Source organism: Malaclemys terrapin, chromosome 9 (genome assembly GCF_027887155.1).
Source record: "Malaclemys terrapin pileata isolate rMalTer1 chromosome 9, rMalTer1.hap1, whole genome shotgun sequence".
In the NCBI taxonomy this organism is placed as follows: domain Eukaryota; kingdom Metazoa; phylum Chordata; order Testudines; family Emydidae; genus Malaclemys; species Malaclemys terrapin.
The window spans coordinates 12155455-12179986 of record NC_071513.1 but is presented as its reverse complement, the minus strand read 5'-3'; the positions used below and the strand labels follow the sequence as shown (position 1 = coordinate 12179986).

The following is a 24532-nucleotide window of genomic DNA, read 5'->3' as shown; positions in this document are numbered from 1 at the left end:
GGAAATTGTTGGCAGCAAAGTTAATTTGTAATTCACTGTATATATTTAAAGTCTTCCCTTTCATTTCACTATTGAAGGCATCATCCCGTTCTTCATTATGGGGATAACATTAGGCTATGTTGATTGGATCTGGTCTGTAAACAATTTTACTAGAGAAGCAACTAGAGCTGGGATCTTCAGAGGACTCTCAGGGGTTCAGGTGTCAAATACCGTTGAAAGCCAATGAGAATTAGAGGGCAAACTCCATTAGGCCTGCATGCATGCATTAGGGATTACTGCCCAGTTCTGGAAGGGACAGGAAATGAAACAGAAATAAAATTTGCGTTATTATTTAAAAGATGATAAAATAGTATCACCTACTTGAGAAAGCATTTGGAATAATAGCTTATGTCTTTCATCTCTCATTGACTTCCATTCCCTGAGTTGGTGCTTGTGGAAAATTGACTTAAATCAGATCTAACATATAGCCAGCCAACACTGACTAATGTAGTGCATTGTACAGGATATTGCAATGGGAAGTGGAAGAAATTGATTTGACTCATGGAACTGCCAGAGCTCAACTCTCTCCTACTCCCTTTCTGCTGTCCACAAGTGTTTCCCTTGTTTAAAGTAAACCAGAAAAGCTATTAAATTGTCATTCCAAACAGGCCACACCCTTCCCTCCTCTATTTTTCGTGCCAGAGACTCTTCCATGTAGAAGTAGGAAATGCTGTACCAGACCAAGTGATCTTTAAAAGGCCCTCACCTCAGCCGGTGGGAAAGAGTCTGGTTTTGGCAGGTGATCAGTTCCAGAGGAGCAGTAGGGGAGGCAGCCTCCCCAACAGGAAACCAGCCCTAATTATGGGTCTTTAGAGCCACAGAAATGCAACCATCTCTGTGGAACATGGAATCAGCACACAGCAGGTCCAGCTCCTCAGAAGGGACTTGAGACTAGGTAAATAGCTAGATTGTGATCAGCACTAATGAGACCCTGTGTAATTCACGTTTATTATTTTATGAATGGAAAATAGGACTGTACTGGAAGGCATAGTTTGTAGTTTCGGTGCATGTCACTGGCGCTCTGTGAAAGGTAATATGCAGCATTTGTTGCGCTCTGTGTATTCTCACTGCTCTGAATGCCGAAAAGATATTTTAACTAACTCTCTTTATTGTTGTACAGCAAATATCTAAAATACACCTGCGTAGCAAGTTTACCATTGACTTGAATGGGCTTTAGATGAGGCCCTTCTTAAGAAGCGGTAGATTATTGGGTTGGAAAGAATACATGTCATATACATTTATTATATAGCACAGTGCCTCTCCTGGCTTTTCTTTATTGTCATTAATTTTTTTCTCCTCATTGACGTGAACATACCCCATAGCGAGAGCAAGCCGACACAATGATGGCAAACTGAGTTCATGATAATAGAGCGTCAAACTCCGCCTTAGCAGCTCCAGTCATTTCTAATGACTGCTTTGAGAATGCTCCAGCTTAATCTAACAATTCATACACTTCAGTGATTGACAGCAGAGCAAGGAGAAAAATTCCAGCTACACAGAAACTTAGGCAGCCTGACCTAGATTTTAGCCTCTCTGGCTACATAAGAGGAAGCATTCTTGATTATGCTTTTTAACAAGAGGAAAAAGAGTTAGGGGGGGGAAAGTCATCTTCTGTTTGATTAGACTTTCTTCGATAATTAAGATTTAGTCCATGCTCACTGCAAGATTTTTTTTCTAAATGTCATCAAATGTTAGAAGCCCTATTATAAATCATTACCTCATTTTCACTCAGTTCTTGACATCTCTCTGCTCTCCGTAATTAGCATCTCACGGAATGCTCCTTTAAGCTAGTTGGCTATCTAGCCGAGGAAATGAACCGAAGAACCCCCACGTGGGCAGAAACAATGGCGTGATGTGTCACATGCACAAACATCCCCCCTTCCACTGCTGCTTCTGGTGTCCGACTAGTCTGAGCCCAGCTGCAGGTTTGTTCTTTGTTGTATTTGGATACAATCGAAGAAAAAAAAAAGAGTCTAGTGTAAAGTGTGTGTTGCTTTCCTTTTCCTTTTGATACACAGATCCATTGGCTTCACAGGAGCTATAATAAAATTGACAAATAGAGAGACAATATTGTTTTAATAATAATAGCTCTTCTATAGCATTTTCACCCATAGATCTCAAGGTGTTTTACAAAAGAGGTCAGTATCATTATTCCCATAATGGAACATAACCCAGGTCTCCCAAATCCCACTCTACAGGTCTATCCACTAGGCCATAATGCCTCCCACTAGCTTTGTACTTGTCTGACTACATCCATCTGTTGTCCATCATACTTAAATTGTAAGCTCTTTGGAGCAGGGATTGTCTTTTTGTTCTCTGTATGGACAGCACCTAGCACAATGGGGTCTTGGTATATGATTGGGGCTCCTAGGTGCTTCAGTAATACAAATAATAAATAATACTGACACCAGCTGAGGATCTGTCCCGTAGTGTCTCCAGATTATTATGCTAGTAGCTGCTGTAGGTAAGTCTCAGCCAGTCGTCTTCTTTTGTAATTTGGCTATGAACTACCACTTGACTTTATAGTGTCTTTCATGCACACTGCATTATTCTAATGTGCTTTGCAGAGTCAAAGGGCTGGTCTACACTGGGACGGGGGGGGGGGGGAATCGATCCAAGATACGCAACTTCAGCTACGCGAATAGCGTAGTTGAAGTCGAAGTATCTTGGAACGAATTACCTGGGGTCCAGACGGCGCAGGGTAGATGGCCGCAGCTCCCCCGTCGACTGCGCTACTGCCGCTCACTCTGGTGGAGTTCCGGAGTCGACAGTGAGCGCTTTCGGGGATCGATATATCGCATCTTAACGAGATGCGATATATCGATCCCGGATAAATCGATTGCTACCCGCCAATATGGCGGGTAGTGAAGACGTACCCAAACTAACCTCAACTTTCAATTTAGAATAAGAGAGGAAGGGAGAAATAATCAGAAAAGGAAAATATGCCTCCAAGTGAAAATGGAAAATAGATGAATTGATAAGGTGGAGTTAAAGGATGCTTAATGTTTGTTTCAGTTGTTCAGTGAGGAGCTAGTGGACATGGAAGTGCTAAGAGACAGGATAAAAATAATTGAAAATGTCTTGACAGAAATAGAAAAAAAAAAAAAAAAAAGAAAAGAAAAGAAAAAGAATGATCTGCAAAATTCGGTTTCAGAAGCTGCATTTTCAGATTTGGACTAAGTTCTAAGTGCAAACCTTTTCCTAATACCTTTAAATTGTGACTCTCCTCTGAAAAATGAGACTGTAAGAATGGGATCTTCTTACTCACCTGATATGCTTTGTGTGTATTCAGAGTCATAAGAGTCTATTCATTTTTACTGTGGTCAGCTTTGCTGCACCAACATACTAGAATATTTTCTGGCTCATGCATCAGTGATAGAATTATTAACTGATCCAAAGCTCACGGACTCGGTTTGAGATCCCGGCAAATAAACAATTTAAGAAATGGCTTTGTACATTCCTTTAGGAAGGTAATGAAAAAATAATAGTTAATGAGTCAGAGCAATTAGAGGTATGCATGAAATAAAGAATAGCTGGCAGAGGAAATGAAAGAAATTAACATTTACTGTATAGCGATGGGTATTGGATACACACAGAAAGAGGCCACCTGGTTATAAAACATAGCTAGGCCTTTGGTTGATGAAAATCAGTATGGCTACATCGAAGTCAATGGATCTACCCTGAAATATATCAGCTGAGGATATATACCAGCTGGCCTGGGGATGATATCCATCCTGATGTAATCCCACTGAAGTCAATGGAATTACATAAAGGATAAATTTTTGATCCAATGTACCTATGTTAGGCATCAAGCAGCAAATTGTGGACTGCTGTGCCTTGCAAAGCCCTGTTGATTGCAGTCAGCCCGTATGCAACCAATTGCTGGATTTGGACCTTAATGTTTCCCATTAGTAAAGAAGATTGTAGTGAAAGAGATTGAGAAGTGGTAGTAAATTGCATTTTTTAAGGTGAATTATCAAAGCTACAGAGCCTGGAAATCCAATTAAAAGAAATTTTAACCAAAGAACATGATCTGACATCAAAAGAACCCTGGCCACATCTTCCCCGTTGCTCCATTAAGCATGATTGCATTGCACAGCATACAGTAAATGTATCCTACTGCATAAGACACATACATGCAACTTAATCAGTGCTTAGAAACAGCCTTGTGTAATGTACTTCAAAATAAAATTATAAAGATGTGGGTTGTGTCACATCTAACTATTTTATATGCAACTGTGTTGTGCTCCCCGAACCAGCCCTGATAGGGTTAACAAGAGCCTGAGAGGCCAGGGCATCCCCTGAGACAAGAAGGGCCAGGGTTAATTGGGAGTGAAGCCTACCTGGGGAAGGGCTGCAAAAGCACTATACAGCCAGGAGGGTGAAAACAGAAGGGGGCTGTAAGGCAAGGAGGCTGCAGTCACTCTGGGTTGAGGGAGGTTGTCAGGGAAAAGGAGGAAGTCCAGGGGGAAAGTAAGCCCTCGATCCTGCCCTGGAGTAAGAGACTAGGAGGGGGGTGAAGTAGCTACAGGGCGTAGAATAAGTTCCATTGGTAAATCTAAGAAGATAGAGAGGCTGGATAGGATGGAACCCAGTGAAACAGCAGCAGGGATGGGGACTGAGAAGACCTGGGTTGCTGGTTATAGGGTCACTGGGATGGAATCCAGTGTGGTGGGTTCCCATCCCAGCCACCGGTATAGTGGCACAGACACCAGAGCCGGAGCTGAATACAGCCTGGAGACAGCATTTGGACAGTGGTCCAGTTGGACTTCGTAACCCCAGAAGGGGTGGACTGAATGGTGGCCTGGCATCGGGGACAAGTTCCCAGAAGAAAGACGGTGTGTTGGAGACTATAAAAATAGGCTAGACAGCACAGCTCACAGGGTAGCTGAAGAAGCACCTTGTGACAGTGACAAAGATAATTAGAAGAGGTGAGTAGAGGAGGTTTAGGGGGTGGATTGAGATCAGATGCCAACATGCATTTTCATTAATTACAGAACTCTAAGCTGGTTTTTCAGTTCAAGTAGCTAAGGTAAAAACACTCGTTATTTATTAAAGAGTTAGTGGAAGTAATGAAATTCTAAAGAGGAAATAGAACTGAATGGAGCTAAAAATGCACTCTACAAATCACTTTTTTTTTTCATGTCAAACTAAAATCTATTGAAAACCTTCAATTGTGGTTAATTGTGACAGATGATTCACAATGGCTTAAAAATAAAGATTTTTCTTTTTGATTGATTTTATTGCATTTCACAGGTTCTCTCACTATCTTGAAAAATATCTCTGTATCTAATATTTCTTTTATTGTTTTCCTTTCAGTTGATGGTTGCATTGACTGGTCAGTGGATCTCAAGACATACATGGCTTTGGCAGGTGAACCAGTCCGAGTGAAATGTGCCCTTTTCTACAGCTACATCAGGACTAATTATAGTATGGCCCAAAGCACAGGTCTTAGACTTATGTGGTACAAAAACAAAGGAGATTTAGAAGAACCCATTATATTTTCAGAAGCTAGGATGAGCAAGGATGAAGATTCAATATGGTTTCATTCAGCTGAGTTGCAAGACAGTGGATTCTACACGTGTGTTTTAAGGTGGGTATTGTGTTGAATATAACAATACATTTCTATAGTTTTTCTTATTTAAGGCAATGCTTAAATTTAGCTGTTTCAGGACTACCAATTAATATATACTCATTATCTTTCTTTTTCTGATTGTTCGTCAGATTATTGCACTATCTTGGAATTACAATTTCTCAAATAATTATGATTACTTGTTCCAATAGCGATAATTAAATATGTCTTCACTTCCTTCACTGAGACCTATTTTCAAAGGTTTTTAACTTAATCAAAAAAAAAGCGGGGGGAGGTGACAGCAGCTCAGTTCTGAAGGCTTAAACCAAAACAAACATTTTGATCAAATAAAGCTGTTTCGCAAATCAAGAGCAAATCCCATAACTGACAGACAGCAATCACAGATTATAATTTTCTAATGGTATTTTTGTGACCTCTGTCTACTACGAGTGAGTTAACTTTTGTAAATTGCTTAACGGCTCATAATCTGGTCTGAATGGCCCTGACATTGTGGAAGTGGCAGTCAAAGTCCTGTTTGATTTTGAAAAATGTCTTTTCTAATTTGCAGCAATACATGTTGATCGAATGTTTAGTGTCCCTCCAGAGGCCTCAATTCTGCAGAGCACGTAAACGTATGCTTAACTGTAAACCAGTTCGGACATAAACATGTGCTTTGAGTTAAGCACGCTTTTAAGAGCATTGCTGAGGAGGGATGGCTTGCTGATTTGGGGCCTTAACTTGCATAGTACTGCCTGTCCTAAACATACGTTTATAGGGTAAACTAGAAAGGCTCTTCAATTTTTTTTTTAAATGCATAAATGTTCCTTTAACTGATTCAACTTTGAAATACAAAGGACTTCACAAGTACCATACATGTTTTCAATATTGCACCACAATCGCTTCAAAGGCAAACAAATAGAAATGTCTCTGGTCATGCCGCTGAGGTGGTCTTGCCTTTCCCATGTGTCTCACTGCTTCTGTGTCTCAAGCCATCTATTGATCACTTGCAAGGCCATAAAATCTTTTTGTCCAAACCTAACAATCCATAGCTGGTTGAGAAATGTCTGTTGAAACTTCTTTTTTGACAGAAGCTTGGGGTATCAACAAAACGTAAATTTTTGTGGAAAGTATCTGCTTTCCATAGAAAAATTTGACTTTTAAGCAGAATATTAATTAAAAAAAACACACCTATGTCTGGAATGAAAAGCATCAAGGAACAAACAAAGGGGTAGATCCTACAAAACCCTTACTTACACTGGTAGTCCCATTGAAGTTACCCACATGAATAAGAATTATTTACATGAGAAAAGATTTGCTGGATCAAACTTAAAATGATTAAAATTAAAGCTCAACTGATGCACTTTCCTGAAGAATTTGGTAATCAGAGCTTGATTTTGTTTAGTTGGCAGGATATGGGGCAAAGGATCATACCTGCTGTGAGGGACAAATGGGGAAGATGTATATGTTGAAGCCAGATCAGCTCAGCTGATGTATCATAGACACAGTCTGTGAACAGAAGTACATTTGTAGTCAGGAGGAGCTAGCATCTAGAAGTTCCCATTTGCCACAGAGATGAACAAGAAACATACATTTCCCTTTTGGCAATTCTTGTGGTTGTGAAGATGTAGCCATTACTCCCAAAATGTGGCATCACTCTTCCCTCAGCACATATTCTGTTCATCCTGTTTGATCACAGAAGGATGAAGTACCATTACAAAGGACGAGTCAAGCATGACTTCAGTACTGTGGACATGGAAGATCAAGTCTTTTACCTTCTCAATCAAACTGGCTCTGAAGTTCACTGAGAGTCCACGGCTGAAACCACTGAACAGCAATCCCATTGTAGTTTAAAATTGTACATACCTTTGGTGAACATTAGTGCTTATGTTGGTGGCAGATTAACAAAACTGGAAAGAGCCCAGAAACTTGCACAGCTCCTAGCTGCATCTCTACTAGTGCCTACTGACTTGCTTCAACCTTATTTTATCTGCTTCTGATCCTGCTAGAGGCTACCAGAAATATAGGACTGTGATGTTTTGATGGTTTTGTGCTGTGGACTAACATCTAGTTTGGACTAAAGATGAACCCACCATACGCTATTAGTAGTAGTAGTAGTTGTAAGAGTAATAATAAACATTTATAAGAGGGCAGTATCCAAAGGCTTCAGTTGGGACCACTGCTCCATTGTTCTGGATGGATAGCAAATATAGCCCCTGATTCTGCAAAAAGAACCTTATAGGTTGGCTCCTGTCTGTGAGCAATCTTTGTATCCTCAGAGCTGGAGATAAGAGACAAAGCAACTGATTATATTGATTTGAATATTCATTTGAAGTCAAAACTGTGTTGAATCTGAATCTTTAGCAGTTAAATGGTAACTCTCAAGCTTGTGGTGAGACTTTAGTGTCTGTTTTATAAATATTTTCCAGAAACTATTAAATGTAAAGATAATGGTTACTATTAGAAAGTCAACATTTGCCAACAGATTTCAGAGTTATTTACTATTGGAGGTGGAGAGGGGAACTGTGGTCTGATACCATTTAGTGTGATTAACTCTTAGCAGATCCTGATTTTGTAATGCTACCTCTGTAATTAGTATACTACAAATGACAGAACCATTATTTTTTATGACAGTTGCATTATGGAACAGTTATGTAAAGATACTGAATTACATATTTCAGCAGAGATGTACATTTTTCATGTAAGATAGTCAAGACAACTTGACACAAACATTAGCAAAAATCTTATGAGCTCAAGTTCTAGGACACACGTTTATATGGGAGATTTCAGAACACTTTGTTCATTTCGGTGACAAATAGTTTTGGTAAGAAATGGGCAATTTTTTAAATACAGAATGTGTTCTCCTTACTTCCAACATAAAGACAATATGTCAGGCTTTTTGGAATGTATTACACAGCAGCAATGCCTTCTATGTCAGTTCTACAATTTTGCTGCTTAGGCCAAAACTTTCTTATATCATTAGAGATTTTTTCCCCCTATTTTCAGATTTATGTGGGAGTACTGTGTTTCACGGCTTTATGTCTTGTAATTATACATAAAAGACCACATTTCTTGCTTGAATAAATGTATTGTTTCTTCCAAAAATTTGGTAATGAATCCTTGCACTTGTTATTTATAAAATCAGAAGTAGCTTAAAATAGCTGAGCAAAGAGCAAGAGTAATTTATTTTTTGTAGAACGATCTATAATCGGTTTCAAGTATTGCCTTTTATAAACTGTCTGACTCCAGAATCGTACAGTAGGATCAATACAGTGTAAAGAGGAATACAATGTACAGCAATGTACAACATCAAAGTCTAATCTTGCAAGAAGCTCTGGGCTCTATTGTGGGGGCTCTGAGTGGGTTTGGGAAAATGCCTCTTTAGAACTCCTGGCAGGATCGAGGCCAACAAAGCAAGTTGGTGGGGTGGTGTGAGGACACTGGGGAAGGTGGGAGTGAGTGTATGAGAGAGAGGCTGACATGACCGTGAGGATAATGGGTAAAAATAAACATTTCAGTAATTGGATAAGAGTTTATTATACCGGGGTGATAACTGTAATGTTAATCTTATCTGTTTCGGTGTTTGCAAATGGGCCCAGACTAGGGTGTGAGAGACTGACAATATCCCCAACAAACCTTATGGAGTTAAGTGAAATGTGATTCTTTGGAGTTGGTTGTATTAAAAAGGCAAGTGTTTAGGTAATGTTGTGAGACTGTGGAAATTCTTTAGCAGGAGACAAGATTAATGCAGTAATTCCTAGAGCAGATCTTCTAGAAAAACATCCACTCTCGATTTAAAAATTGTCAGAGACGGAGATCCATCATGACCCTTGGTAAATTGTTCAAATGGTTAATTACTCTCGCTGTTTAAAATGTATGCTTTGTATCCAGTCTGAATTTTTCTAGCTTCAACTTCCACCCTTTGGATCATGTTATATCTTTCTCTGCTAGACTGAAGACCCCATTATTAAATATTTGTTCCCCATGTAGATACTTACAGACTGTAATCAACTCACCCCTTTACCTACTCTTTGTTAAGCTAAATGGACTGAGCTCTTTGAGTCTATTACTATAAGGCATATTTTATAATCCTTTAATCATTCGTGTGGCTCTTCTCTGAATCCCCATTTGTCAACATCCTTCTTGAATTGTGGGTACCAGAACTGGACACAGGATTCCAGCAGTGGTCGCATCAGTGCCAAATCCAGAGATAAAATTACCTCTCTACCATAGGTGCTTGAACTGGCGGTGCTGCCGCAGCCCCTGGCTTGAAGTGGTTTCCCTCATATTCAGCGTTTACAGTTTGGTTCAATGGCTCTCAACACCCCCACTACACAAATTTGTTCCATCACCCCTGCTCTTTACTCTAAGATTCCCCTGTTTATGCATCCCAGGATGGCATTAGCTCTTTTGGCCAAAGCGTCCCACTGGGAGCTCATGTTCAGCTAATTATCTGCCACAACCCCCAAGCCTTTTTGGAAACACTGCTTCCCAGTATAAGGTCCCCTTTCCTATATGCCTGGCCTCCATTCTTTGTTCCCAGATGTTTACATTTACATTTAGACATACTAAAATACACTTTGTTGACTTGTGCTCACTTCACCAAGCAATCTAGATCACTTTGAATCAGTGGCAATACTACACATAAATAAGTGTGTGTGTATATATGTGAGGTATATTATATAATTAATTCCCGCATTAAGCTTATTTTCCTTTTCTCATAGTACATTTTGACATTGACTTAACATTTAGTTGCAATGCTAACTAAAGTGCTTTTTTTTTCCTGAAATGATGAGCATGAGTCTAGCATGTTAGTCTTGACCTTGCAAACACTTGTACAGGTGTTTAGCTGTATGCGTGTGAGGTGTCAAAGGGCAGGTTTACACTAGGAGCATTACATCGGGGCAGCTGCACCGCTATAGCACGTCTGGTGAAGTCGCTGTACATCGATGGGAGAGCAGTCTCCCGTCGGCATAATTACTCAGAAGCTACGTCTGCGGGAAAACGTCTCCTGCCGACATATGGCTAGTGTGGACAGCGCTTAGGTCACTGTAACTTTTGTCATTCGGGGGGTCTTTTTCACACCTCTGAGTGACGTATGTTAAATTGACTTAAGCAGTAGTATAGATCTGCCCAGAATGACTTCAATGAGACTGTTTATGGGAATAAAGTGCATAAGTGTTTGCAGATCAGGGACTAAAACAGCAATAGGATCTGATTAAGCCTGTAAAGGGTCTTGATTGACAGCATATTTGTGTCATGACCGAGCCCAGATCCACCTCATGACGTTCATGTCATGACTTTATAGCACAATATATACACAGGGGCTGGATATACTATTAAACTTCCACTGCCTGCTGATGTGACTTTAGTTGAGGTTGTCAGCCCTTCCATTATAGAGCTTCATTTTTCAGGTACTTACAAATCAACTGTACAAAATTGACTCTGGACTGAAACATTCAATGCAAGGTCTCAGGGGCTAAAACACCAAACCAGAACATGTAAACTGAAATTGGACTAAATCAGTACGCCATTTACAAAGTCATGAGTATGGAAAAAGTTGAGCTGGCAGCTCGTGCGCTGCTTTGCCCTCTGACAAAATAAACGTGGTTTTGATTCCCCAAGTCATACTGAAAGGATTCGGCTTTTTCGGGGGAGAGGCAGTGGAGGGAATAACTGGACCTTATTGTCCCCTCTCATGCTGAAAACCCAAGGGAAGGTCTAATGGGGGAAGAAGCCTCAACAACATTTACCAACTGTTCCATCAGTGGCAGGGCTTCTCTCCCCTATCTCCCTCCTCTTCCTCCCCTGCCCAAACCAAACTGAGCTGCAGTGCTTGTTTTGTCTGCTTGAACGGGAATATACAGGAGTATAAACAAAGTGCCTCCTCTGCAAAGTAAAATGTTAATTGGTAGAAGTAGTGTGTGTGAGAGTGGTGAGGGGAAGGTGGGGACAGACCTGCTTGTCGTCTTTTGACCTATCACCTTGTACTTATGATTTTTTGTATAGCACACACAGCACTAGGTGAGTAAAGGAGGAAATAAATCCTCCAATCTCCACTTCTGTATTGGACTTCAGAGAAACCCCCAAAAGAAAAGTGGTGTTAATGAGCTTCCTTTCTACCATCTTTTGTCTTGTCTATATAGATTGCAAGCTCTACAGAGTTTTCAAAGTGCATGTACAGCACCTAGCACCTTGGTTGGGGCTCAATGAGCTATCATAATAGAACTTATAATAATATAAATAAAAAATGGAGACACACTTTTGTAAACCACCAGGTCTTTGAATGAGTCTGGAGCGTATACATAGTCAATGCAAATCTGCCTTAGAGGGTTTTCCTGTAGGGGGTGTCAGCGAGACTTCTCTCACCTGATGGCCCTTCATATCACATTGCATGTATGGGAGGCAAGCAGAGCTAAAGAACACACTTCAAAGAGGTTCCGACAAATAGTCCATCTCAGGAATGCTCTGAAATCCCATCTTTTCTGTAAAAAATAAACAAATAAATAAATAAATAAATAATTGCCGTTAAAACCTTTGCAACCAGCCAAAAGACAAAAGGGGTTATACAAATTCTTTGCATCCAAAAAAGGTACGAGGGCTAAAACACTCCACAAATACGTGACTGGTGAAGCCACTTTCTCTGCAGCCCCTTTTAAAACGTCTATGTTGGGGGATTAATATGGTCCTCCCAAAGCTAATGAAACCTCCTTATGAGGCACCTCGATCTCATGAGCTAAGTTTTTAACATGGCCATTCGTTTTGTTGGCAGCAGTGTCTTCGACTTGCAGAGGGGACTTAAACACCCTATGCTAAATTTTTCATGGATGCGGGGTGTCAAGGGAGGGCAGAGGAGGGGAGAATCTCCTAAATCCCTCTGAAAGGTTACTACAGTTTCAACTTAATCACGCCATACGTGCTTCCATCTGGCAAGTGCCTTCTCTATAATTTACTGTGAAAAGGTTTCTAAGTTACCATTTCAAATTCACTAAAGCCTTTACATTTAGAGTGTTCATCTACCTTATTGTTACTTATGATCGGAGGTGCTGGAACAAATTTTATAGTGAGGGTGCTGAGAGCCATTGAGCCAAACTGTAAACCCTGAATATGATGGAAACCACTTCACTGCAGCAGCGCCTCCAGCACCTATTCTTATGGTCCTGGAACAATAAGTCAAGCATCCAGGAGAAGGCCATCTAAACTTTCGATAGAGGGTCAGAAATTGCAGAGGAGGGGAGAGTGGGACACACAGCCACCACTCACTCCCTACCACCAGTACTTCCAAAAGGGAGGGACCTTCCTTTCCCTTGTTTTCCCCTGCCTTATGGGGTGTGTGTGTGGGGGGGTTCCTTTGAGATAGTAGGATTTGGCCCCCATGTAACAGTCAATTACATTTGATTTGACTGAGGGATAAAAGGAAATGACAAAATTCTCAAAAGACCCAAAGTTTGTAAAAGGGGATCAGTATGGTCAAAATGTAGGGTGCCGGGTCCAGGGGGGAATACTCTGTTAAATTGGCAGATGAGTCTGAGAATTTGATCTACTGTAGTGTATTTCTCTTTTGCTGGTGAACACTTTTCACGGGTCACTAACAGGAGGAACATCAGCATGAGCAGTTCCCTTTGTAAATTAACATAATTAAATGCACATTATGCTTTCTTCATGCAGAGTTTCTTTTTTTTTAACCCTATCAGATAACAAATGATCCATTCTTTTAGTTTTCCCAATTGTCTGTATTTGAGGGAGCTTCTCTTTCTCTTTCTCATTGCATACACTGATGTCAACTGTTTGCAGGGCCGGCTCCAGCTTTTTTGCCGCCCCAAGCGGCGAAGCAGGGGGGAAAAAAAAAAAAGATAAAGCCGCGATCGGCGACACTTCGGCGGCAGCTCTACTGCGCTGCTTCGTTCTTCGGCGGCAATTCGGCGGCAGGTCCTTCGCTCCGAGAGGGACTGAGGGACTTGCCGCTGAAGACCCGGACGTGCCGCCCCTTTCCATTGGTCACCCCAAGCACCTGCTTTCTTCGCTGGGGCCTGGAGCCAGCCCTGATTGTATGCATCAGGAAAGACTATATCCCCTAGGGGATTTATTCCCTTTGGCAGAAGAACTGGTCAGGCTCAGCAGTACTTATGCAGAGAGCACTTAAGGGAGACTTGCTGTCCTGAACTTCAGTTTGTTTGTGTGTCTTATGAAGGGGAACAGACACATTAATTTGCCCACAGTGTGGGGTGGACTGGAGGTGCTCTAGGTTCTAACCTAGAAGTGCTCTAGGTTCTAACAAGCAGCGTATTAAAAATCACAAAATTATTGGAGGGGGATCTCCTGGGAGTGGTTGTTTCGGGACCTGAAATTCATGCTACTCCTGAAATATAGCTTTTCTAGCCCGGAATGTATTTGAACAAAAATATCCAGAGATCTTATGGTAAATATTAAAGAATAAATGAATAAATGCTTTGGAAGGTGTAAAAGCTCTCAAGCTTCGTGACATAAGTCAACCTCTAACTATTGGTGGCTATGAGGAAATTTCCCCTGGGAACATATGCTACCTATTGCAGAATTTCTTCCTCTGAAGCAGCTGGTGCTGGCTACTGTGAGAGAAAAAAATGTTCGACTCGGACCATGTCTGATAAAGTATAGAAGTTTTGATGTTCCTAGTCAACTCCTGCAGTTTGCTGCATTATGTATAATCTTGTCTTGTATTTACAATTTACCTTGTTTTTAGAAGTTTTAATGCTTTCAGAGATTGTTACCTGTCTGAAAGGACAACTGCAGTAGTAACGTATTACCAAAGGAGAAAAAGACTTCCTGAGATTTTAGTGTTGCTCAAAGGCTCAGGGCAATATGCACCATCAATGTAATATTGTTTAACTTAAGTCCCATCTGTTTTTACCTCTATTTGACCTTAAGCAGTCCTTATTTATATTTTTTTTGGTGTGGGGGGGTAATCTTCTTTCTGGAGAAGACAGGTAGACAGCTCCCATTGAGGTGCACAGATCAGTAGAACCAGTCAGTTCCTCTGGAGACAATAAAGGTGAAAACTGGCTCCTCTTACTCTCCACTATGGGGAGACCAGAGGACAGTCAATCTGCTACTGGTGAATCCTGTCATCATGTTTTTTGGTCTTCTTGAGAGTGCCCATGTCAATGATTACATTAGATGTCGTCTACCCGCCAATGTGTGCCGGTGTCCTCTGAAGAGAGCATTTGCTGAAATCTAGCTTGGGATCTAATCTATCTAAACACTGCACAGATGAGGATAAATTAAACTAATGTATAACAGATCAACCCAGACCAATATACTGGGCCCTCATCCTGTGTTTGGGAAAATTCAGAAGTGCTAGTTGGTCAATCCAAAAAATATCCATTCTCCTTAATGACATGAATGAGGGCATGATGAGGAGTTAGACTACTCTCTTCAATGCCATTGTTAAGAATGTGTATTCCTGACTGTTGGTCTGTGCAGATGTCTCTGGGTATCTTGTATCCAAACCACCATTCATACTCCTCTTTTATGTTGGACTGCAGTGACTTTGCCCAGGACAAGTTTCTTGTTGGCAATTGGCCAATGGTGCATCTTTTCTGCATGTTAAAGCATAGGCTACTGGGACAGTGTTTATGTTTTATTCAAGATGAACCTGCCTTCTGACTTCAGAATCCGGTGCATATGACAGCAACCATATGTTGTAATGTGAAAAGCTTAGCAGGGAACAGTGCAGGAGAATGAAGAAGCTTAAGGAATGGTGAGATAAGAACAACACAAATAGTTCTTCTGCTTGAAGGAATAGGAATTTGCATGGTGTTTCACTCTGGATTAAGGCCACAGCTCTTTATTGGAGGACCCACAGAACCGAAATCTCAGAAAATGCACAAGGTACAGTAAAATGGACTTGTAACAAGATGCAATTGTAACACACTGCACCTAATTTTCTGTGATAATGTTTCTAAACTGTTTTTGTTTTTACTAGTGAGATCCTGAGGGCCATTCAGACATTAAAGGATGAATACGATGAGCCAGGTAGCATCCGGGTTTTTGATATAGTGCTAAGGAGTTGAGATTGGAATTACAATAGTAAAAGAAACAACAAACTCCTCTGCAGAAATGGTTGGAGTTGTCCCAAGCCAAGGTAACATACACTGAGGAAGAGAAGGAATATATACTCTTTGTTTATGGTTCGATAGACAACTACAGTGATGTCAATTGTCTACTAAATTTTTTCTCTTGCAGGTATTGCCTTTTAACTTGAAGGGGTCAATGCGCATCACACTTTGGGAAGAAAGAAGGGCTTGCACATCTAAGAACTTTGAAAATACAAATCCAAGTGTGATTTGCATGGTTGGTATCTTCTGTAGACAATGACCCAAAGCATGCCACAGAAGGGTTCATGGAAGAATAAGGTAACAAGCTAGTGAAGAGTCCCATGGAGTTAATAATATCATACATTAAACACTTTTCCAATTGAGGAAAAATACAATACCTGTGTTCAGAATTGTATGACAATAGTAAATGATGCCTTTTTCTCTAAACAGATCAGAAGATGATAACCTCATGGAACTGGTGTAGAACAACTTCAGACACACATGAAACCACTAAGTAATGATGGACTTGTATTTCAAATACTGGCAACACAAATTTGGACTCCAGAATCTATTGATTATCTGGATAGTTCTCCCGGTAATGACTAGAGAGGAAAACAGGAGATTGTCAGGGTCTGATAGGTGTTAGCAGACCAGGTGCTCTTGACTTTCAGAGGGAGATAGATGATGGGTTGGTATTCTTTATAAGTCAGAAGCTGCTAAGTTCCCAAGTTGTGGAGACTCAGTTAAAGGGAATGGACTCAGGAGGTTGACTTGCACATAGCTGCTATTTAGTGTTACAATGAGCCAATGAATGTGCTGTAGATTTAATAGAGTTCAGCCGTTAAAATGAGTAGGCAGCATGTTGCATTCCGTTAGAAGCCTGATTCTTGTATTCTTTCTTGGGCACAGCTTCCATGAATCCCCTTGTGGTATTCACAATTGCATCTGTCCTGCAATTATAATGAAATAAAAAAAACACAGCAGGAGCACCGGGCGGGCGGAGTGGGTCGGGGCATAGGGGTGCCCATTTTTTGGAGGCCCCCCAATGGCCCTGTGGCTAATCCGCCACTGCTGCTGTTTTGGCCATGTTTTTCTTTTGGATTCTGAGTTTGTTTGAATCCATACTTCAAAAGCAAAACTTGGCTGATATGAGGATTGCAAAGACCTAAATGCCGTGATAGAAGGAAATAGTTTCACAAACTCCTGCAAAGCAAAACTATTGAGCTCTTCACTTCTCCAGTCCAGAGAGCAGACACATTTCACAGTAGTACTTTGAGATAGGGAATCACAACCTCTGGTGCCAGTATGTTAAGACTTTCAAATCCTTTCTCCTTGCAAAAAGAACGTCTGTCTTTTCCTCCTCTTCCTTGTTACTAATACTCCCTCTTCTTAAAAGGGAGCCTGTGGCGGTCAACCCAATGGGAGAGGGAGCAGCTTGAGACCTTTTAAGAAGTGAAACTGCTTTCGAAAATGCATTTTCAAGGTCTTAAGTTTATTTTCTACCAGGCATGTTCTCTATGCTGAGCCTACCTCTTATCTATTAAATGAGTGCTCTGAAATCTCGTTAAGGTCTAAGATCATTTGAGTTGTACTTGATCAACAGCTGTTTCTACTGACTTGCAAACTCTCTGCTAAACTAATCTATTTTCAAGGTCAGGTCTACAACCCTTCACCTAGCAAGCTCCCCATCCACCGTGGAAAACAACTTATTTTGTCAATTTCATTCCTCATCTGCTATAGCAACACTAACATAGTGATTATTTGTTACTTGTCTGTGTTCTTTGCAAGTACATTCCGCCCCTATTTACTCTTTTTATATAACCTTCCTTCCCTGTTCCCTCCATGCTTGGGGCCCAGTGCAACCAGCCCACCTTTGTTTTTCATTATATTGTACTGGGAGAAGTTCCTCCTTTCTATAATACAAATTAATGAGAGTCATCATTATTTTAAAGAAGGAAAAGGGAGGTAATAAATATAGGATAACATTGGCCACTCTACCAATGTCCTCAAGGAAAACAGACCAAGTCAAATGCAGCCAGTGGGAGATAGTTCATCCAGTTCTCAAGTCTATTGTTGTTGGCTTAGTAAGGGCTTTATTTATCCTGAGCTTGAATAGACTTATTCTGGCAGGGTTTTTTTTGGTTTTTTTTTTTTTTTTTTAAGTGATGTTGCTCACCAGTCAGTCAATTTCCTCAACTCTGCTCCAGTCTAATTGTAACTAGTGAAAGGAGTGTTACATTTTTAGGGAGTAAGCATTTTAAATAGAACTAGCCTCAGGCCCTGTTCAAAATGTAATCTAAATAATGAAAGATTGTTAGCAGAAAATATAGCACTATTAAATTATACCAAATAATGAATAACAACCCCAAGTCATTATCTTTACGAGCCTTGATAATTTCTACTGGGTCTGTGACCTGTCTTGTAATCAAGAATATGGGTAATCATCCAGGTAAGTCGTTAATTACCAATTGCTTAATGCTGCTGATTATATACATACATCAGTTGTAAAGTACATACACGGCTGTTGTGTGGGTTTTTAGTGCTCCAGCACAATATACTTAAGAATTCTTTAAAGCTGAAGTTTGTTTTCCCATCTGCAAGGAACAAAGGGTGAGATTTTCAAAAGCACCTAAATGTTTTAGGGGGAAATTGATTTTTATTGTTAAGTTGCATAGAGACTTTTCAAAACCGCTCCCAAAATGTTTATTTTTCAGGTCTGATAACTATTCTTTAGATTAAATAAAACAACAAAAAGTAAAAAGTCTCTGTAGGAGGGAAAATGCAGTGACACTTCTTTAGTATATTTCTAGCTGCAGGCTCCACATATGCTATTCTGTGTGACATTTTATTACCATAATGATGTGCAACAAAAGACTTGCAATGGGATAAACTGGTATTTGTCTTGTTCCATTGAAACTCATCATAAGTCTAATTTGAGGATTCTGAGGATCCGTTACCTTGATGTTAGTGTCAGAGGTTTGACTATTTGGTCATTGATCATTTCCCAGGCGAATGTGGCAAAATGTATTTGCAGTGATGCCCTCTGTTTTGTACCAGGTAAAATAATCTGAAACACAGTAGCCGCAGGAGAATACTGAAGCAAAGCGGTAATGTCTTCAGCGGGAACTCTCCAGGACTCCCCATGATATTGTAGCCAGCCAGTGTATCAGTCTTACCCTAGACCTCTTTGATTCCAGAAAACTTAGTGACAAAGTGATGCATGATGGGAAACAGAGCCCTCATTATAATGTCTGTCGTACTTTGTAGTCTGGTCTTAAAGGACTGTGTTTCCCATCCCGTCTAATGAAAACCAGAATCTGACAGTCTGAGTTGCAACACTCTTGCACAAACTGTAAATGCTTGACAGTAACACCGTGATAAATATCAGCGTGAGTTGTTATTGTGGTAGCTGCTAACTCTGTTAGAGTTGTGAGTCTATAAGCATTTCCATTTTAACCTCATTTTCACATTCAGGAAGCATGTAGCTTGGTCATTAACATTTATTCTGGACTGACAGCAAGAAAAACAAGAACATTTGGATTTAACTCATGCACCCTTTCCTGGACTTCACCCTCTCTGTTTTTGTGGGAACTGAGAAAACTGTGATCTTAGATTCTATTATTATAGAAACATAGATTTAATGCGAGAAGGGATCACTATCTCTGTCCAGTCTGACCTCTTGCCATAGACTTTCACCAATCATTCTTTCAGTAGAAGGAATTATTCCTGCATTCTATGCATGATTTAGTACCACTGACTCAGAGGAGAGCAAATTGCATCCCAGTGTACTCTACGCTGGAGTCACCCTGAGGGGAGGGTAGGTGGTGTCTCTGGGATCTATAGAAGATGTGCCAGTAAAAACTGCCTGAAAGGGGATGTGCTAATTAGCGTGTCCCTCAGTTGCCTGGTTATGCCTCTTCCACCCACTTTTGAGGCTGTGCTGGCCCTCATTGGAGAGGTGCTTGCAGGTAATACATATAAATTCCTTTGCTCCAAACCTTGAGGCCCTGCACCCTTACCATCAAAGGAGCTCAAGTGGGATGGGACTTCTTTTGATGATTTTCCATGCCTCTCAGATCTCTGAACAATGATACTACCTATATATACTCCCCTTCCTCTAGCTGATAGCATAGTAACTCCTGCTGGAGAGGTGAAACCAGTTCTGGGAGCTGAACATTCTTCTCTTATCTGGTAATGAGGATCACTACAATTATGCCACTGAGCTCGATAAAACAAATTGCACGGGCGAATGTAATGTGTGATGCTTCATATTTCATTTGCATCTCCATAATATTTTCTTAACACCTGAATTGCACAACATTACAGTGACTTATTTGAGTATGTTCCTGAATCATGTAGGTAAGCTCTTGATGGCAAAGCCGAGACTGGTGAAACCGATGTGGTAAAAACTAAGCTATCGGTGTAAAACTCTTCTCTGTTCTTGCAGAAACTCCACCTATTGCATGAAGGTGTCAATGTCCTTGACAGTGGCTGAGAATGAATCTGGGCTTTGCTACAACAGCCAGATCCGATATTTGGAAAAATCAGAAGTCATGAAAAGAAAGATAATCTCCTGCCCTGATATTGAGGATTATAAAACATCAAATCAAGAGCCAGAAGTAGTATGGTACAAGGTAACGTGGCCATCTAATTAGCATTTTGTTGAATGTATACAATTACTTTCTTTGTTTTCAGTCTTGCATTCAATTATGAACTTTTTGTGTGTCAAGGTAATGAGTGGCTGCTCCGAAGGACCAACCAAAGCCTAATAGTTCTGATGCACAGGCTTTATCTATATTGGTGCAAAATTATCCAGCCTGGCCACTGACTGACAGCAGCTCCATATCTGTGAAGGGTCTTCCCTACTTTAGGAACTTAAAAAAACCTGCTCTAACAACTGGAATACCAGCTCCAGATGTTCCACAGCCTCCCTCACCCACCTACCCCCACCCCAGTTTCTACACTGGAGGAACTCTGCCATTTCTGAATATTGCAGTCAACCCAACTGGAGGCAACACATTTAGATGGCATCAGTGCCACCATGTAGTGTGTCTGCGCATGATGTGTATACATAATACATGTTGAGAAGTGCTGAGTTTTGACTTGCCAGACAGACAGGTGTCCTGGTGTGTCAGAAAATAACAATTAAAAAGAAAAAGTTGTCACTCTATTTTTATTTTTACAAGAATCTTGAATATTCCAATTCACACTGACAAACCATGTACTGTAACTCATATAAAAGCCATGAAAGCTTCACACACACACACCCTGGTTATATGGGCAGATATGTTTAGAGCTGTTTACACGTGAAATATGCATATTGAGTAAAGTGTATGGGCATAAGTGTCTCATGTCCTAGCCATGTACCTGCTGAATACCAAAAGGCTGAAGAATGCATTATCATTGTGTAAGTTCACATTGCAGAAATTATCTGACAGACGGAATCCTGAGCAGTCATGAAGCACAGTTACTCTTAAAACACTCCAGGAAAATGAATGCAAGAAAAGTGCAAACCAAAATCAGTGAGGAATTGTACTGGCCAGAAATGGGAACAGAACTTTCATTTCTTTTCTTTTCACACATGTACATGTCTTCTGTGTCCAACACATAGATTGTATAGCACCGGCTTTCGGTCTGACAGCTGACTGAGTTGTCACAATGATTAAATTGACCAGAACTGATATTGTATTTTGAAGATAACAGTGCAGCTGCAAGACAATCAAAATGGACTTTTAGTCTGCTTTGCTAAGAAAAAGAGACATTACTGGAATAACCTACTCCATCCTCCTCCTTAGTCATACTTAATGATAAGTGTCGTTTAATAAGTGCGCTAACAATTGCAGATTAGATGGCAGGATCTTCACTTCTTAGACCCCACATACATCATCTGTAACAGACCTAAAAACAGTCAGAAAGGTTCAGTCACTTGGGATTTCAACGTTAATGTGGTATTATGCATGATGTATGTAGGGCAGGTTTTAACCCATTTGTGGCGAAGGTTTTTGAAAAATACTCCGAAGAGAATTATGGTACTAGCTGTAACAGACATTCTCTTTTCTCACTCTAAAGAAAGGTTGAGGGCCAGATTCTAGAGAAAACTTGTGTCTCTGGTACATCCCTTTGATTTCAGAATATTTTTATTCCTATTTATTATTTGTACTGCAGCAGCACCTAGGAATTCCAGTCATGGACCAGGTGCCCGTTATGCTAAGCGTTGTACATGCACATAACAAAAAGATAGCCCCTGCTCCAAAGAGCTTATAGAATTGAGCCCATAATCTCTACAACTCTGCAACTCCACTGAAGTCAATATAATTATAGTGACTTGTATCACCTGAGGGCCTGAGCCGAAGTTTCTGAAAAGGGTGTGTGATTTCAGACTTAAAGATAGATTGAAAGGATCAAGCCAGCTAACATCAGTGACTGGGCTCAGTATGGATATATAGACACACACATACTATCAATCACCTTCTCACCTGCTTTAGAGCCAGGTAGGGCAAGGGCCACTGTGCTGAATACTTTGGCCACACCTATGATACGTCTGGACAGTGGACATTTTCCAAAATATGAAGATGAGAGTCAAATAAAGCAAGATGGTCCCCCAGGATTCTTCCCCTTCCCCTTGCTTAAGGAGAGCTAGACACAGCTCCCACCAGAAAAACCTGTGATCATGATGGAACCTTTAAGTGACTCTTGTCCCTTGAAAGTCACGGAATTTGGGCTTGTGGCCCCGGTCTACTGTGAGTCAGCAGATCCAATGCTACAAGCCTGCCATGAGCAGATTTCTCATTGACTTCTCATTGACTCATTGAAATTATACTAATGAAATGCCTGTTTTAAAGAATTATACTATTAATGTCAATGTGACTCTTTCTTTCCAAAGCACCATCAGGCCTAAATAACTGTTTTGACAACATGAATAAAGGATTTTTTTTAGATAAATGCAGGTGTCAATGATTGAATGAACAAGACTTAAGAATAGAATTACTCTCATGGGAAAAATAAACTGGAGGAGAAAAAAAGATGTATCTAGAAAGAAGAGCCCTAACCCCTCCTTCCTTCCCCACCACCTCCTTGCTCTGACTGTGTTGAAGGAATAGCTATGAAAACAATTAGAATGACAGGTGAAGGACAGGTAGTAGTTATACGAGTCTGCAAAAACAGAGTAGTTGAGGTACTGCCACTTAAAAATGTCAAGGAAGAAGAGAGAAGCACAATAATGAACAGCCTAGTTATTCAAGTGACTGTGAGCGCCAAAGATTCATGAGCAAAATGTGCAAATAAAGGGAAGAGTTAAAACTACCCCATCAAGACAAACACTAGTGAAAAACCAGAAAAAGAATGTGACCTGGTTAAATAAGAAATAATCGTACACTGGGGAACTGATTATTAAAGGGAGTTAACGTCTCTCTGACAGGGGAATCTAGTTTAATTTCCTCCAGAATATGAAGACTGCTTTTTATAGGGTTTGGGGGGGGGGCTTTAAATACACATTTTTCTGATTCCTACTTTCTGCTCTTGTGTCAGTCGTGTACAGTGAGCCAATCCATATAAAATGAATCCGGGCAGAGTAAAAGCGAGAACTTTCTATTCAGAGTTAGAAATGCTGGGTAGCAGATGGAAGAAGTAATGTAAATTAGCTAAAATTTGGGGGAGTTGTAAATCATTTTTAAATAGAAAATGTTTTGAAGTAAACAAGGAGATAAACAGTATTGAATAATTAATAAGTGAGTGTTACAAACCTCTCTGCTTGGTGCAATTCTGAATAGACAACCGTGATAGATACAAGCATTGTTTTAAACCTCTACCTCATTAATCACTACAGTAGTAATGATGTGACCCTCTTTATTAGAAGTACATAATATGCGAAGCAACATCCTGCCAGAGAACAGTGATTTGTTTTGTTTGTCCTGTTCGTGCTGGTATTTTTCAAAAAGAAAAAACAAAAATCTTACCATGGAAGCTATTATGAGACATGGGACTTTTACGGCTACGTTACAGAAGAGATGTAATGCAGTTACCTACTGAAACACACTCACTGGTGCATTCTGGGAATTTTAGACGTTTTTAATCAGAGATGGATAGACCTGGATCATGTTCTTTAGACCAGGCTGATGTTCAGTCACCCCAGGGCAGAGGTCTGTTCAAATTTGGGGCACCTTTAAATGGGGCTCAAAATCTAACATAACTCAGAAAGGTGTCTATGTAAAAATGGTACCTTCTTGCTCATCAGATCTGTTCTCTGCATGCAGCTAGGGAGCTGGATTTAGTTCCTTTTCCTGCATTATCAACTATTAACTAAATTCCAAGAGCAGGGCTGAATTTCACTTTAATTCACACTTGTGCAACCCCACTGGAGACCACTGAGTTGCACTAGTGTCAACCAAGAATGTAATGGGCTTGCCCAAGTGTCACTAGGAGCAAAATTTGTATAGGACAATAGGACTGCACAGAATCTGTCCTGGTAAGGGTAGCATTTGATCCTCCATCTTTACTACTAATGATGCCTGAAAAGCAGAGGGTTTCAGAATCTAGTATGAGTTTGCAGGGCTGAAAGTTATTTGGAAACCGGGACACACAAACCATGGAACTTTCATGATTTCTCAAGGGGAAAAGAAACGCCACCAATGTCACTCTGTTCTTTAACTGTATTCTATTATTACTGGCCATGTCAGAGCCAAACCATAACACACCTTGATTCAGATTTTAGCTCAGATCTGGGGCTGTGCTCTAACTGCTTTTTGCCACACCACTGACACAAGGGGCCCTAAAGCTGGCATAGATGGCCATCAAAGTGCAGGGAGTTTGTCCATTGTCATGGAGCTGGTATAATGGCTCCTACTCAATCCCA

The 24532-nt window shown here is 40.5% G+C and overlaps 1 protein-coding gene across 5 annotated transcripts in view; it reads left to right on the top strand.

The window, feature by feature from the left end:
* IL1RAPL2 (interleukin 1 receptor accessory protein like 2) overlaps positions 1–24532 on the top strand; it is a 556797-nt gene that overhangs the window by 292357 nt on the left and 239908 nt on the right. For all 5 annotated transcript variants that reach the window (XM_054038767.1, XM_054038768.1, XM_054038770.1 and 2 more), the window contains 2 exons: positions 5359–5632; positions 20129–20315. In XM_054038767.1, coding sequence (XP_053894742.1) covers positions 5359–5632; positions 20129–20315 — 461 coding nt within the window. The remainder of the gene's footprint in view (positions 1–5358; positions 5633–20128; positions 20316–24532) is intronic.